General features: G+C 42.4%; 1 protein-coding gene across 3 annotated transcripts in view; it reads left to right on the forward strand.

Moving 5' to 3' along the window:
* TECRL (trans-2,3-enoyl-CoA reductase like) overlaps nucleotides 1-14,200 on the forward strand; it is a 72,383-nt gene that overhangs the window by 31,881 nt on the left and 26,302 nt on the right. For 2 of the 3 annotated variants that reach the window (XM_068402553.1, XM_068402551.1), the window contains exons 3-4: nucleotides 9,352-9,396; nucleotides 10,662-10,765. In XM_068402553.1, the coding sequence (XP_068258654.1) occupies nucleotides 9,352-9,396; nucleotides 10,662-10,765 (149 nt within the window). The remainder of the gene's footprint in view (nucleotides 1-9,351; nucleotides 9,397-10,661; nucleotides 10,766-14,200) is intronic. The other variant, XM_068402552.1, reaches the window with a different exon arrangement.

Genomic DNA, 14,200 nt, shown 5'->3' on the forward strand with positions numbered 1-14,200 from the left:
CTCAGAACCTGGCACAGGCTGAACATGAACAAAGGTTTTAAAAGAAACATTTTAAAGCAGGCCTTTATATCTCACTGCTTGTGTTTTCTGAGACCACGAGGATGGTCAGATACCTGTGTTTAAATGCTGTGCTTTGCTGCCTATGAAACCATTGGCTGAGTTGGCTACTGCCACATTAGTAAAGGTATTTGAGCAGTTAAGGATTCAGATAGACAGCAACTCATTTCATAAACCACCAAACATTAAGCTGCGTTTTTCAAAATCCCATGTTAGAATATGGACAGGGAGATGAAAATTAAGGATATTTTTAGTCCCTGAAACATGTATTTAGTTTGGGAAATGTATGTTCCTTAATGTGCAGTTTCTCATGTTTGGATCGCCCTTTGTATGAAGACTTCACTGACAGAGTTTATATTTAAGAAGAGGATCCTTCTCAAGTTCTCACATCCCTCTGATACCTCAACAATTATCTTTGTTACCCTTTCCAAACTTGTAGAGACAGGAGAATCAAAGAGAAAGGTAACTGCCAGAATACAGATGCTCAGTCGGCACAAATGACTCATCTCTCTTTTAACTGGGTTTGGCATTTCAGAGCCAGAACACAACTGCAAATACAAACAAACTCAGTGCTATTTTAGCATGTGGATCACAGGACGCAGTCCTCGCTGGGGGTCCCTGGTCAAAAGACTCCCCAAACCTACAAAATAAGAAGGACATGGAGCTGTTGGAACGAGTCCAGAGGAGGGCCACGAAGATGATCAGAGGGCTGGAGCACCTCTCCTATGAAGAGAGGCTGAGAGAGTTGGGGCTGTTCAGCCTGGAGAAGAGAAGGCTCTGGGGAGACGTCATAGCAGCCTTCCAGTATGTGAAGGGGACCTACAAGGAAGCTGGAGAGGGACTTTTTACAAGGGCATGTAGTGATAGGATGAGGGGTAACAGTTTTAAACTGAAAGAGGGTAGATTTAGATTAAATACTAGGAAGAAATTCTTTCCTGTGAGGGTGGTGAGACACCGTCCCAGGTTGCCCAGAGAAGTTGTGGATGCCCCCTCCCTGGCAGTGTTCAAGGCCAGGTTGGATTGGGCTTTGAGTAATTTGGTCTAGTGGAAAGGCGTCCCTGCCCGTGGCAGGGGGTTGGAACTAGCTGATCTTTAAGGTCCTTTCCAACCCAAACCATTCTATGATTCTATGATTAAGCAGAGTCCAGCTTCACTCACCAACCCACCCACCACCACCACACCTCTGTACAGTGACTGTGTGCCATGCAGGCAGTGAAGGCAGCATGAAGCCCACACGAGGGGAGCCAGCCCTGCAGGCATGCTGCTCCCGGCCAGGCAGAGCCTGTGTGTCACACAGCTGTAGCTGGGCACTCGCAGCCCGACTGCTGTGCCCTGCTGCAGCACGATGAGACCAGCACCTCCTTGCACTGTTTACAGGCAGTCCTTATGGGAACGTTGCTTCAAGCTCCAGGCCTGCCAGGATATCTATTTTCTTGTTTCCTTTTCTTGTTTCCTCTGTGTTCTGCTCTATGGTTGGTATTAATGAAATAAAAGGTGAGCCTCATTCCCTTTCCCTTCCCTTGCCCACACACATTAATTTAAATGCAAATCCACACTGAAAGATCAAAATTAATTATATTTTCTTCAGCAGGCTATGTAGAAAATTGAAATGCACAGGGTTGGCTTTTTTTTTCTTTTCTCTTTTTTTTTGGAAGTGGAAAGGAGAAACAATGTAGCAAAAATATTAAAATACATATCTAAATGTTGCATGATGGCTTGCTTTTAGTTTCTGATGCTTTTTGCTTGTTTAAATTTCCACAGTTGCTTTCAGTGTCAAGCTGTTTCAGAAGGAAAATTGAAAGCTTAATCTGCTAGTGACATAAATTGACTTCTAAATGACAAATAATATTCTGTTTACCACTAATAACAATCGATCTTCATTAAGAAAAACTGTGCTGACTCAAGAAATTTGTCCATTATTGCCCCATCAAAATATAGCTAAAGTCTGAGAGTTTTTGGGTTTTTTTCAGGAAAAAAAAGGTGGGAGGGAGACGAATGTTCAGTTCCTCAATGCGTTCAGGCATTTATACAAGTTTTTTCAATTAAAATGCAATCAGGTGAATTTGTGACCCAAGGTGCAGTGCAGAGTTCCACAGTCTGGAATTCCACATCTGGGCACAGTCATAGCAGATTAACTGCTCCCAGGAATGAACGTATGGTCAGGGCTATCCTGTTTGCCAGATCCTGGGCAAGAAAAGCAAAATTCTGACACTTTTTAAGGGGAATGGTGGCAGGCATTGTATGCAATATAATACTCTTTGCTATAGAGATGTCAGGTATGCTCTGAAAAACTTTCTGGATCAGGCTCTGTGGGGCGTCATTGGAGGTGCCACAGTGACAGTTACATGACTTTATGTAGGAAAAATGGTTGCTCACAGATTTTAATCATTTAAGACCATTGGGAACAATCAAATGGACAGCTTAAAAGGAAGCACGTAGCCAGACACTTCATCAGGCTGGGGCTTAGTAGTCTGTGGAAAGTGCGTGTTGTTCTGCTCCTTGGCTAGAGCCTGTCCTTAGCACTGTTGGTCTTAGCCAATGTCTGGAGACATCAACTCAGCCAGCCCACTTCTTCTTGCTCTCCCTGTGCAAGCAGTATGGCTGTAGCTAGATGTATTCATGTATTACAAAAACCAGAAGAAATGGATGCTTATGATCAAATAGCTCCTTTTTCAAATTCCATGTGTCATTAAGAAAGTGGTTATTTGTGTCCCCATAGCAATCAGAGGTCAAGGTGCCTTTGTAAAACACATGGCCATAGATCTTCCCTGGAAAGCTTACAAATTAAGCAAATCAGAGAAAATACTTAGAGAAAAAAGAGATTTATCTCTGGGTATGGAGCCATTAAAAACAACATCCATTTCAGTACCCTACTGAGATTTTACTGAACAGGACACACTGGATCTGCTCTTTCCACTGACAAAAGCACATCCTAGCTGAACAATCCCAGATCCACCAAGTGCCTTCTCAAGGTCAGCCCTGCGCCCTGAAGACTTAGGAAGAGGTGGAAGCAGTGTACAGTTGGTAGCCTGGCCCCTGTGAGCCCAGCTGGGCTCAGGAGCTCAATATGGTGCCAGACCATTACAGCTGGGTGGTACCTGGAGGGGGCCTGGCTAGAGCTGGTCTTTCTGCACTAGCCCTGAAAAAAAATGATCCAGGTGATCATGCTGGCATTTAGTGGGTCAAAGCAGCAAAACATCTTTTGGTCTGTGGTCAAAGAGAGCCTTTTGAGTGGGACCATGTAAAGAGATGCTGGGGCCTTGCTTGCCTCAAGCTTGCTGCTGAGAGCAGCAATTCCTCAAGTGGGCTGGTCATTCAGATTGCAGTACTCAGCAGCTGTCATTTATTACAGTGAAGGCAAGGGTAGTAAGTAATATCTTCAGATACTTTCTTGGTCTTGCGGACCAGCTTAGATTTATTGTGGCTTCTTAGGTGCGCTTTGCGTACTGCCCTCATGCTCAGGAATCACTCAAGTGCAATGTTAGCACAATAAATCCCACAGCCTTTTCTTCCAAATAAAAGCAGAAAGCAACACTTCAAGTCATTTCAGTGTCCCACTTTCCTGTTGTCAGATCGGTGAAGCAAGGGTATGCAAACTTCAGTCCAGCAAAGCTGCAACTGTCAGCATGGTGATATCTCTATCCCTGTTTTCTCAGAAGCATTCCTGAGAATGCTCAAACACACTTGCTGCAACCAAGAGAAACAACACTTATGACCATTGCTGTTTAGGGTCGCAGACGTGGAACATCTGTATTTGTTCAGCACTTACTTGTCAAGGAAAGACCTCGGCAAGTTTTCAGATAATGTGTGTCAGTATGTCTGTCTGTCTCTATATTATGCACAAAACCACTATCCCCACACATACGAATATGTGAATCTTTTCTTGCAATCTCTTCTTATGTCTACATAGATATCAAAACTACCATCTGGTTAAGGCAGTGAAATGCATTTCAGCCATGCTCAGTTCATGTGAGCAAGTGCTGTTACATTTCTCAGCTAACGTGTAACATTTTGTGACCATAAGGGATATTGGTGCCACAGCGGTCCCCAGAATTTCCTGTATTTCTGCAAATTTAAACAACATGCTGCTGCTGATTGGTTATAGTAAATTTGTTGTTCATATCATCCTGTTCATAGCTCAGCAGGTATTGCTTGTAGTTAATAAGGCTATTTGTTATTAGAGATGAACAGGTAGTGACATACAATGAGAAGCAAACAATTTAACTGATAATAAAATTGGCTGATCATGGAAAGTCAATCTGCTAATTATCTCCAAACTGTGTCCACCAGCTGTGTTTTGCATTTCTTAGACTTAGCAGAATAGCTTTTGCAGGGATGCGTTCTAAGGAACACACTGAATTTCCCAGCAAGAGAGGTCTTCATCGTGTTACGCCTTTGCTCTCATACGGGTTTGTGTAACTTCATAAATACTTTGTGACAAATAGGCATTTGATTGTGTAATTTACTATAAAACAGGCAACGAACTAAAGAATTTGTATGGAAGGTTCTTTATGAAACTTAATAAAAATTAGACTGGCCCCTTCAATTTCATATCTATTGGAAAATACCTAGTGCTTAGATTTCTTAGTTGTTAAACTATCAAAACCTGTTGTGACATTTAGGTGGTGGAGCACACATTAAGGTAAATTTGAATAATGTGGATAGAGAGTTCCTTTGGACGCTTATAAAGCTGCATATGATCTTTTAAAACTATCCTCAGTTCCTGTGATTGTCAGCTGATTCTAGTATAAATGCAGTGTAAAAAACAAACTGCGAGCAGCAGGACCAGTGGAACATGGTTTTCTGTGCATCTTTGCATAGTGGTATTGGCAGCTGGGTATGGCACTGAGGCTGTCATTTTAGCAAGCATTTGGATGGTTGTTTAATAGCACTACATCTCCTTTTTATATCCAGTATTAATAGGTGGTTTCGTAGTTGGGTATGGTCAAATTAAAGGTGGCTGTCAGTTTTTATATATCCTGTCAGTTTGCTTATGTTTTAATTTTTATTTTAAATACTGGCAGGTACAACAAATAACCTATCCAAAATTAAATGTTTTTCCTCATGTCCATCTTTTAAAACACATTATTAAATGTAAACATTGAGCCAGTTTCCAAGAAAATACCATCCAGTGTTGAAAAACTATGATGCTTTAAAGGTAATAGCATTAAAGTATTTTAACTGTTTTAAATAAATGCAGGGATTTTTTTCACAAAGTTGGAACAGATTGCTGACAAAGATGGAATAAAGTAAAAGGCTTAAGACACATCATGGATTGTTTACACTTCCAGACTAAAGGAAGCCTGTACACATAGGAGGAACGTTGTCTGACTCGTAACAGAATGAATCATACAATTGTAGAACAGTTTGGGTTGGAAGGGACATTCAACGATCATCTAGTCCAGCCCCCCTGCCATGGGCAGGGACATCTTCCAGTAGATCAGGTTGCTCAGTGAAGAAAAATGACGTTGATGACACTTAAAATCAAAGAGTTTGTGAATAACCTTTCAGCTGAGGAATGCGCAAAGCTTTCAAGTACCTATGTGCATGCAGTTGGGGGGTGACCGTATTAAAGACTGAGACAAACAACCTTCAAGAGAAGGGTAAGTCAGGAGGGTAGAAATAATCAAGTAGGAGATGGACAACCAGGAAGACATTTCAATAGCTGTGCAAACACGCTGCAAATAAAGGAACGAAAGCTGTTCTACACAAATGCTAGAAATCTAAGAAATGTGATGGAGGAATCACAATAGTGGCTAAATATCAGAGGATATAATATTGGCTAAATAGACATGTGGTTTGAACCATGATGGCCATTCTTATTTTCTGGTCAGTCTGTATCTGCTTTTTCAAGTCAAAATTTGTCTGGGATATAAGTGAGCTGAAATGGTATTTTTACAACTTTGTTCCAAGTGTGAAATGCTTAGCCAAAATCATAACCCTGCATAAGGGAGCTGAACAGCTCTGCTGATCACAAGGAATATACAGGGACTGTGACCTACCGAGTACCATGTGGCTGAGCTCTGATGCACCATCACAATGTCAGAAAATAAATAATACTAGATGCCTGATTTCAGATGCAACAGGAGTTACAAGATAAACTTCAGTCACCCATGCTCTTGGATTGCCATTATTCTCTGCAGGAAGCACCAATGGGAAGTGTTAATAAGAATAAACTGAGAAGTAAACTCTACTAAAAAAAAAACAACCCTGGAAAAGAGAAACCATCCAGTTCTAGATTGGAAGCAAGGGGAGCTTTGCTAGGTGTGGGAGTGCAGAGAGGCCTCCGAGTGCTGCACACAGCTGCAGCTGTGTCTCTGTCCTTAGTGAGAGCTTGTTTACTCTGTCTGGGAGCATGCACTCCAGGTGCACTTCTGAACTGCTGATGGCAGGTGAAGCTTATCTGCCAGATAGTACTGGCTCTAGGTATCCAGGAGAGCCATCAACCCCCTATTCTGACAGGCAGTAGCAAGAATTAATATGGGTGATAATTAGTCACTACATTTGGCTTCTTTTCACCGTTAAAAGAAAGAGGAGCTCTCCTCCTATAGGAATGACATGAATGTATGTTTGTCAGAGCCAGGCTGGATTGGAATGGCTTCCCGCATTGCCAAATAGAAATCCAGAGCTGTCCTAGTGAGAGCTTTGGAGGGTCCTCATGGAAAACACTCAGTCACAGGAAGAAGGCAGGTAAATGGTGACAAGTGGGGGCCAGGGTCCCCTTGGCTGATTGCTACCAAGTGATGCACAGGCAAATCTCTGATGCCTAGGAAAGTGTGGGGTTTCCTCTCTCTGAAATGAGTCTCATCAGGTTGGGAGAGCAGACCAGCCAGACCTCTGAGACCTCTCGAGGAATAAAGTGAGGTCACACTTCTCTCCAGAAAGCAACACTGTTTTTTTGCAGGACTCCAGGCAGCTAAGACTTGGGAAGAGCCTTGCTGAAGTCTGCAACCAGTAAAGACTGAAAGTGGAAACTTTCATGTTCAGACTAAAACAAACATACTTACAAAGATAGATGTGTTTGGACTTTGTCCCCCACTCCATTGGCATAGCAGTTCCACTTGACATTAGCTAGTGGCCCCCCACCAATAGTAAGAGCTGGGAAGGAACACCCCAACAGCTAATTCCAGGTCCCTCCAGCAAAATACACATAGCACCTCAAGGATGGTCTGGAAACCAGAGAAACACAGTGGTGTGATAATAAGGTCACTGCAGAGAAGCAGCAGCAAAGGCACAGTTCCATCTGTCTAAATCTTTGAGTATGCTTGAAAATAATGGTGTACTGAGGCTAAAGGACTGGAAATGTGGGATAATATGCTTAAACACACGTCTGTTTGCCCTTGTGGAGATTATAAGCCATACTTAAAACCGCACTGCCAAAAGATCAGGTTAATTGGCTTTTACTGAAAGATACTGTAACATGACGGGGGCTGGGGGGAAGATTCCAATTTAACACAAGTACATTGCATTACAGACTCCCAAATAACTACGGATATCTGCTGTCCTGGAGCAAATCATATCTTCCTTGACAAGTCAGACAGCTGCTCTTTCTCTGTCTTCCTTTTGTTGTCTTTAATAGCCATGGGTTGTTGTGGTACCTTGAAAAAAATGTTTGCGACTTATTTGATGGATATCTCACCTCCTGCTATTAGCCCTGGTTCATGGGTTCATCTAATGCCTGTTCTTGCCTACAAGACTCACACCAAGTGCTTTTGAAATGAGAGGGTGCTGGGTGCCACTGCACAGTGGGTGCAGTGCACACGGTGTACAGCTCTCCTTCCCCTCCAGCTGGCAGCTGGTAGGGTGAACATGCTCTCTTCATCATCCTGAAATACAGTTAAGGTAGAAGCAACCTCCAGAGCTCATCTGGTCCAGGCTCCTGCTCAGAGCAAGGCCAGGTTTCAAGTCCTGTAAGATTGCTCAGGGTCTTTTCCAGCTGAGGCCTGACTATCTCCAGGGAAGTAGATCCCACAGCTTCTTGGGGCAAATGTTCCCATGTTTGACCACAGTTATTGTGGAGAATTTTTTTTCCATTTGTTTAAGATATGGGAATACTGGTATCTTAAATACAAGACTATTAAAAATTGTAAGACAGGTCTAAAGAAAACCATGGCTATATTTGACCAATTTCACCCAAACTTTGAATTGAAAAGACAAAGCAAATCTCTTTCAGGATATTAACAGTCATAAGGTGTGTCAAAGGAAATAAAGACAAATGCTGTAGGAACGTCTGGGGGTGGTGATAGTGCAGCTGTTTCCTCGCTTTCCTCTGTCAGACTTTGCTGCCCCCAAATCTCAGTCAACACCATGGGCTCTGTAAGGTGTCCCCAGGCTGCTCCAGGTCAGCCCTAAAAACCTTGAACAGCAGACCAAAGTGTGTGTAGGGGTTAAGCCAAGTTATGTGTCTTTGTGGTGCAAAGGAGGAGTGCTTATATTGTCCATTCAGCCAGCACAGCTGTAGGGGCACAGCCGTCTGCATACAGGCACTACAAAGAGCTGGACAAGTTAACAATATGAACAGCCACAATTTCTTCTGCAGTCTTTCTGTGGCACTTACCCACTTGCCCTGACACTGAGAGAAACAAATGCAGCCGGAGACCTGTATCTGTTTGAATAAACTGACAAGTCTTTGTCCAAAATCATCAAAGGGCACCTAGTAACAACTGCCAACTGCTGTTGTGCATTTAGGAGCAACCTTTAAACTAGAGCATTTAAAAATCTGCTTATAGGGAACATCCTTACGTTGATGGGTATCATGAAAGTCATACACAATTCAGTATTAGCTACCTGGGTGCCTCTGCTTTTTGTGTCTCTATTTGCCTGGCTAATCCGTGATTAAGAACAGGTGCTAGCTGCACATCTCTGGTCAGGTTTTATATTCCTAAATGGGAAAACCCAGCCTCTTTGGACCAGACTGCAGAACAAGCATCATTTCGGAGGGAGGGGCAAGACTGACATATTTAGTACGAAGTTTTGGCAAATATAGTAATAAAAAGGGTCCTCTTTATACTTCCCAGTGTTGCACATGCACACCCATTTTTTTTTGTGTGCTGATGGAGCATTCAGCATTGAGATTGGCTCTTCCAACACTCAAACGGGGTGAAGGGATTTCTGCTCTAATGTGTGTATCGTGTGCTCTTCCTAGCTCTCTTGTATTCTCCTTGTAAAGCTGAGATTGAAGGAGAGGATTTGCTTTTAATCTCACATTTGTAGCTATCAGCTAAAAAGAATACCAACAGAAAGAGAAATTTATATCCTCTACCATGAAATTAACATTCTGTATGATTTTAACAGGTCCCCAGTGGTACCCTTCCCGTGTTGGCCTGCAACTAGAATGCAGTAAGTATTCATATGGTTGAATACAGCCAGCTAATATTTTACTAATCCTCTGGCAAGTTCTCCTAACAGTGTTGCTCTCTCTATATGTGTTATTGGGTGAACTGTTAGCACTTTTTCATTAACTGATATCAATGATTAACTTATTAGCTTTCTTATTAGTAAAGGAATCTAATGGTTTTCGTAACCACTGAGTAAAAATGTTTCAGAATACAGTATATGAACAAATAATGAAGACAAGGCAGTTTTAAAACCGTTCACTCACTTCCCTCACTGCATTATCTGTTTTAACACTTGCTCACAGCCTCATCAGAAGATGCAACTGGCTGCAGGAGGCAGCCTCTCTTTTTGTGCCAGTACTCCAGTTCTTGGTGGACATGGCAGTGGGAGATGAAGTTGCCATGGGCTGTGCAGCATTTGGTCTGTGGACACATAGTATTGCAGAGCCCTAGAAAATGAGGGCTCAGCACCTGGTGGAATTTAGCATCCTCAGTGACTTAAACAGTCAACAAACACGTATTGAAAGGAAGACACAGTAAATAAAGTGGCAAAGAGAAAAGTGTTGCAGCCTTGGCAACACCCCATGCCAGTGGCTGTTGGGATTTCCTAATATCCAGCTCACTGCTTCTTTAAAAAAAAAAGAGAACCAGATATTGCCATTTTATGTCTCTGCTTGTACACTCTAGGTCCATCAGGACTGGAAGCAGATGCCTCAGAATACTGTGAAAAGTAATGTAATGCTGAGATACACCTGGTCTGCCTTGATCAGACATCTTACAAAGTAATCTTGGACTGTGGGCCTTTGCCCAAGAAGTTGCGTTCATCATGATGGTGCCACCTATTGTAAAATAGTATGAGAATTCAAATGCTTCAGCAAAAGATATCGGTGAGGGAGACACCGCATAACATCAACTTTCCCGTTAGTTTTGCAGAACAGAACAAAATGTGCTCTGTGAAATTGTCTGTGTGATTGCATGGCATGTCTCTAATGGTCTAGATTAACAGAGATAATATCGTTAATAGTTGCTATGCATTGCCGCCCAGTGTCACGTCAGCCTAATGCTTTTGTTAGAATGAGAGGAGAATAACTCTCACAGAAATGCTCTAAGTTGCTAACCTAGAGAATAAGTACCAAGTCACCAAAATAAATCAGAACACAAGTTGAGCCTACACCTTGACCTTTAGCAGGGCAGCCTATGCAATATGCTGAGCCTCTGAGAGTATGCCTGTTGTCCATGCCATCTCCTCTTCTCTTTTTGTCAATACAGATGGACCCTATTTGAAGGATTCCATTAACATTCAAAGCCTTGCTGTTTCCTCCATCATTACACTGTATTTTACAGACCTGGGTCAGCAGGTTGGTTGGACCACAGTAAGTATGTCCTTGTAACAATCAACACGATATGTCTTAAGGTACAATGTGTTTTATCATCAAGTTACTCCAACTTCCTCAGTCTGTCCTTCCCTATGTCAAATGGTGTAATTACTTTATCAGCAGTCAAAACAGAATTAAATGGATATTGAGCCAAGTTATCAATGTGCTAACTCTGACATCCAATTAAAGATTAGAAGGTGGACATAACAATATTGCCTGAAGAAAAAATAATCAATTTTAAAAACAGTTTTAGCTTACCTAGGGTTTATATTCCTGTGCAGGACCTGTAGCCAAATACATTTATTTGCTGCAAGGCTCCTCAGCTTTGAAAGTGGAAGGATATTGAAAAGAAAAAATGGATTTCTGGTAATCCTGTTACTAATGCAGGAAACCTATTGGATAGGAATGTCTTATTCTTTGTTCACCGGAAGAAAGGTTCTGAGAGAGTGGTGAGGCCAAGGATTCCAGGCAGAAGATGCCCAGCCAGGCTCAGGAGTCACAAAACTCTTTCTAAAACAAAAGCATTTGCCATGAGCAACAATACCTGTATTATGCTGTGGGTAGACCCATGGTCTGTTTTCACTTCTGGTCTCAGTTTGACTTCAATTATTTTCCTGTAAGCAGTTGTTGGAAGGTCAGGGTGGTGGGGTCAGGGTGGCAACACATTCCACCCAAACAGGGTTGTGGGGAACTCCAACCTAACAGGCTCTTATGTGCAAGGAGGAAGTGAAAGATTCAATTCTTTCACAGCCCAAAGACGGAAGACAGCAGAGGGGTTTGAAAGGACAGTGAAGGAATGGGAGATGAAGAGACTTTTCCAACATCCTGCAGCGGCATAGGTGACAGCACTGAAAGTAGTCTCACTACTAGACCGACCTAGCTTTTGCTGTAGTTTGCTTGTGCTGTGTTAGCTGGAGTAACACACAGCCCATATCTGTATATTGGGTAATGAGATTCCCGATTTGTGCAGTGAGAAACATGAGTAAGATAGAACTACAGTTTCTGAAAGCCATAATGAGACTATATATGGAGCTTGTGAGTGCCAGGTCTTTAAGCATCTTGTAGATGATAGTACCAGTTCCTCTCTCTAGTAGGTCACTATGGGCTAGGAAGCGTTACTACAAGACACTTAGAATGGACATGCTATTTTACAGCTCCTTATCTGTTAAACAGTACATTCAAGGTGGATGTTACTGCCAGAACTGCCCTTCACTTTGGGAAGAGTTGGCTTCTGGATCAGCACTGTAAGGTCATATATCCCTCTCACGTGCTCAAGCTCACATGCATTTCTCTCTCCAGAGAAGCAGATAGCCCCTAGCAGCACAAACTCTGGGGGGTTTTAGCCCCTATGAACATGACCTATATCTGTCCTTCCCAGTTCTAACAACAGGACCCAAATCCCAAGGTGGTGACAAGCAGTTTATTTCAGTGGAGTTAGAGCAGTTCACACTGTGTGACCTACCTCTTTCAGTAGAGGTCTGCAAGTTTACCAAGGCTGAGGCTTTACCCCACTGATTCCCATGCTGATTAATGCTAGTTGGGGTCCTGTTTCCCACCCAACCCATCCAACCACATCTCAACCATGGAATTTCTTTGCAAAGCAAAATTATGAGTAGCACAGCCTCCTGTTTGCTACAACTAAGTAATCTGCAAGAACCTTATTTATTCTCTCCTTTCCTGGTGGTTTATGTAGCCTAAGACATTAACATAAAGCTTAATATCCCATTATAAATAGTGCAGTTATGACTAGGCGTTGATACTGCAGGCAGTGGTATTTTTCAGTGATTTAATCTGTGTGTGCAGAAAGTTGATTCCATGAGTTTCTGAATATTCATCTTATCCCATTCTGTTCCATATTCTAAATTGTCTCCATTCTCAGTGGGAGAAATCTTCTTCCCAGTCACATCATTTAAATAGTCAAGAGATTTTTGTATTATAACTAGTCTCTGGCGATAGAGCAAAAGTTAATAGAAGATTGTATTCTAACAATAGCAATTAAGAATATATTTGTACACAGGATGTATAGTTTTACTGCCATTTTTACTGTGTTTAGAGCTCCCATTCTCCCATTGCCCTTGAAGGTCTATCAGATTTATGTACACAGTGGGGGATGCTTCTGATTTAAATATACAAGGCACAGTATAAAAATATTCTTATCTCATCAGCAAAATGATAGCTGAGGCACAAAGGGCCACATTCAGGTCTGGACTCCAAAAATAGACACAGAAGCACATGGAGATATGTTGGTGCTCCAGAGGTCGATGCCTTCAGTGTGGATCTGTCTAGCGGAAAACTAAGCACAGAGGTGGGTCTTCGTCACCTCATTGGAGATCACACTTGAGAGGCCCACTTGAAGATCAAGACCCCCAATGCTGAGGATTTACACCAAGACAATGACTTGTGTTTTTTAAAAGGGGAAAGTGGTACCCACCTCTGCCTCCTGGGAGCAGTACCCTCTCTAGGCATGTTGTAAAATAAAAGATGATGTTGTTGTCTGTTCCCAAACAAACAGTTTAAGTCCCTCAGTCTAGGAGCGTATTTCTGAATCAAGAAACCTCAGCTTCCTTTTTGGAGTATGCATGGTGTCTGATTTACAGTCGTTGTCACACTCCACTTGGGTGGCTCAAGAATTTGTCATCTCCTGTTTTCTACTCAGTCCCTCTGTCTGCCACTTTGTAGGAAGGATGTTTCCTTCTCATCCTTAGCCTTAAAATATGGTTGCACAGTGACTGAAATATTTTTGGTGTTTTTTTGCTGTGAAAGGCCAGACATCCCCTGGGCTCAGGTTACACCACAGCTTTGAGATTTGTTGACCAGGTTTCAACAAGTTTTAGAGGCTGGGTTTCTCTGAGGGAGGAGGGAGAACAAATTGGGGTGAGGGATTTGCAGTTCTTCACTGGAGCAATTACTTGTCAATCTCTTTTGAGAATTAAGCCCTTTCCTGGGATAATGTGGGTAGAAATCCAACTTTAGCTGGCTCTTTTAGATGAATGGAGGCCCTCAAGGTTGCTCCAGAAAGCAATTCAGGGGGAAAACGAAACCTGTTTCTTAGTATCATGGATTTTGTTAGAACTCTCTCTCTACTCTGCCTTCTTTTTTATAAAACAAATATTATCTGAAACACATAATTTACTTCTGCACAAGATTTACCAATTCCTTTACCCTTCCTGGAAGGGGTAGTTCAGGTTTGCTGACTGATGCTGCAGAGAGGCTCATGGGAGCTGAGTTTACAGAGCTTTTCTATATGCCTCCTGCAAAGATTGTACCCCCAGGGGTGCTTGAAATTCCCACCACTGGCGTGATGGGTTTTATTTTTAATCTGTCCAATTTTGGGCCTAAGCATGTTTGACAGAGACCTCTTTTTATATATTGCAATGTGGTGTGTGGCTTTTTGGAAATATGGCTGGCATTTTACCATTAAGAATGCATGGT

Source organism: Nyctibius grandis, chromosome 6, assembly GCF_013368605.1.
Source record: "Nyctibius grandis isolate bNycGra1 chromosome 6, bNycGra1.pri, whole genome shotgun sequence".
Classification (NCBI taxonomy): Eukaryota; Metazoa; Chordata; class Aves; order Nyctibiiformes; family Nyctibiidae; genus Nyctibius; species Nyctibius grandis.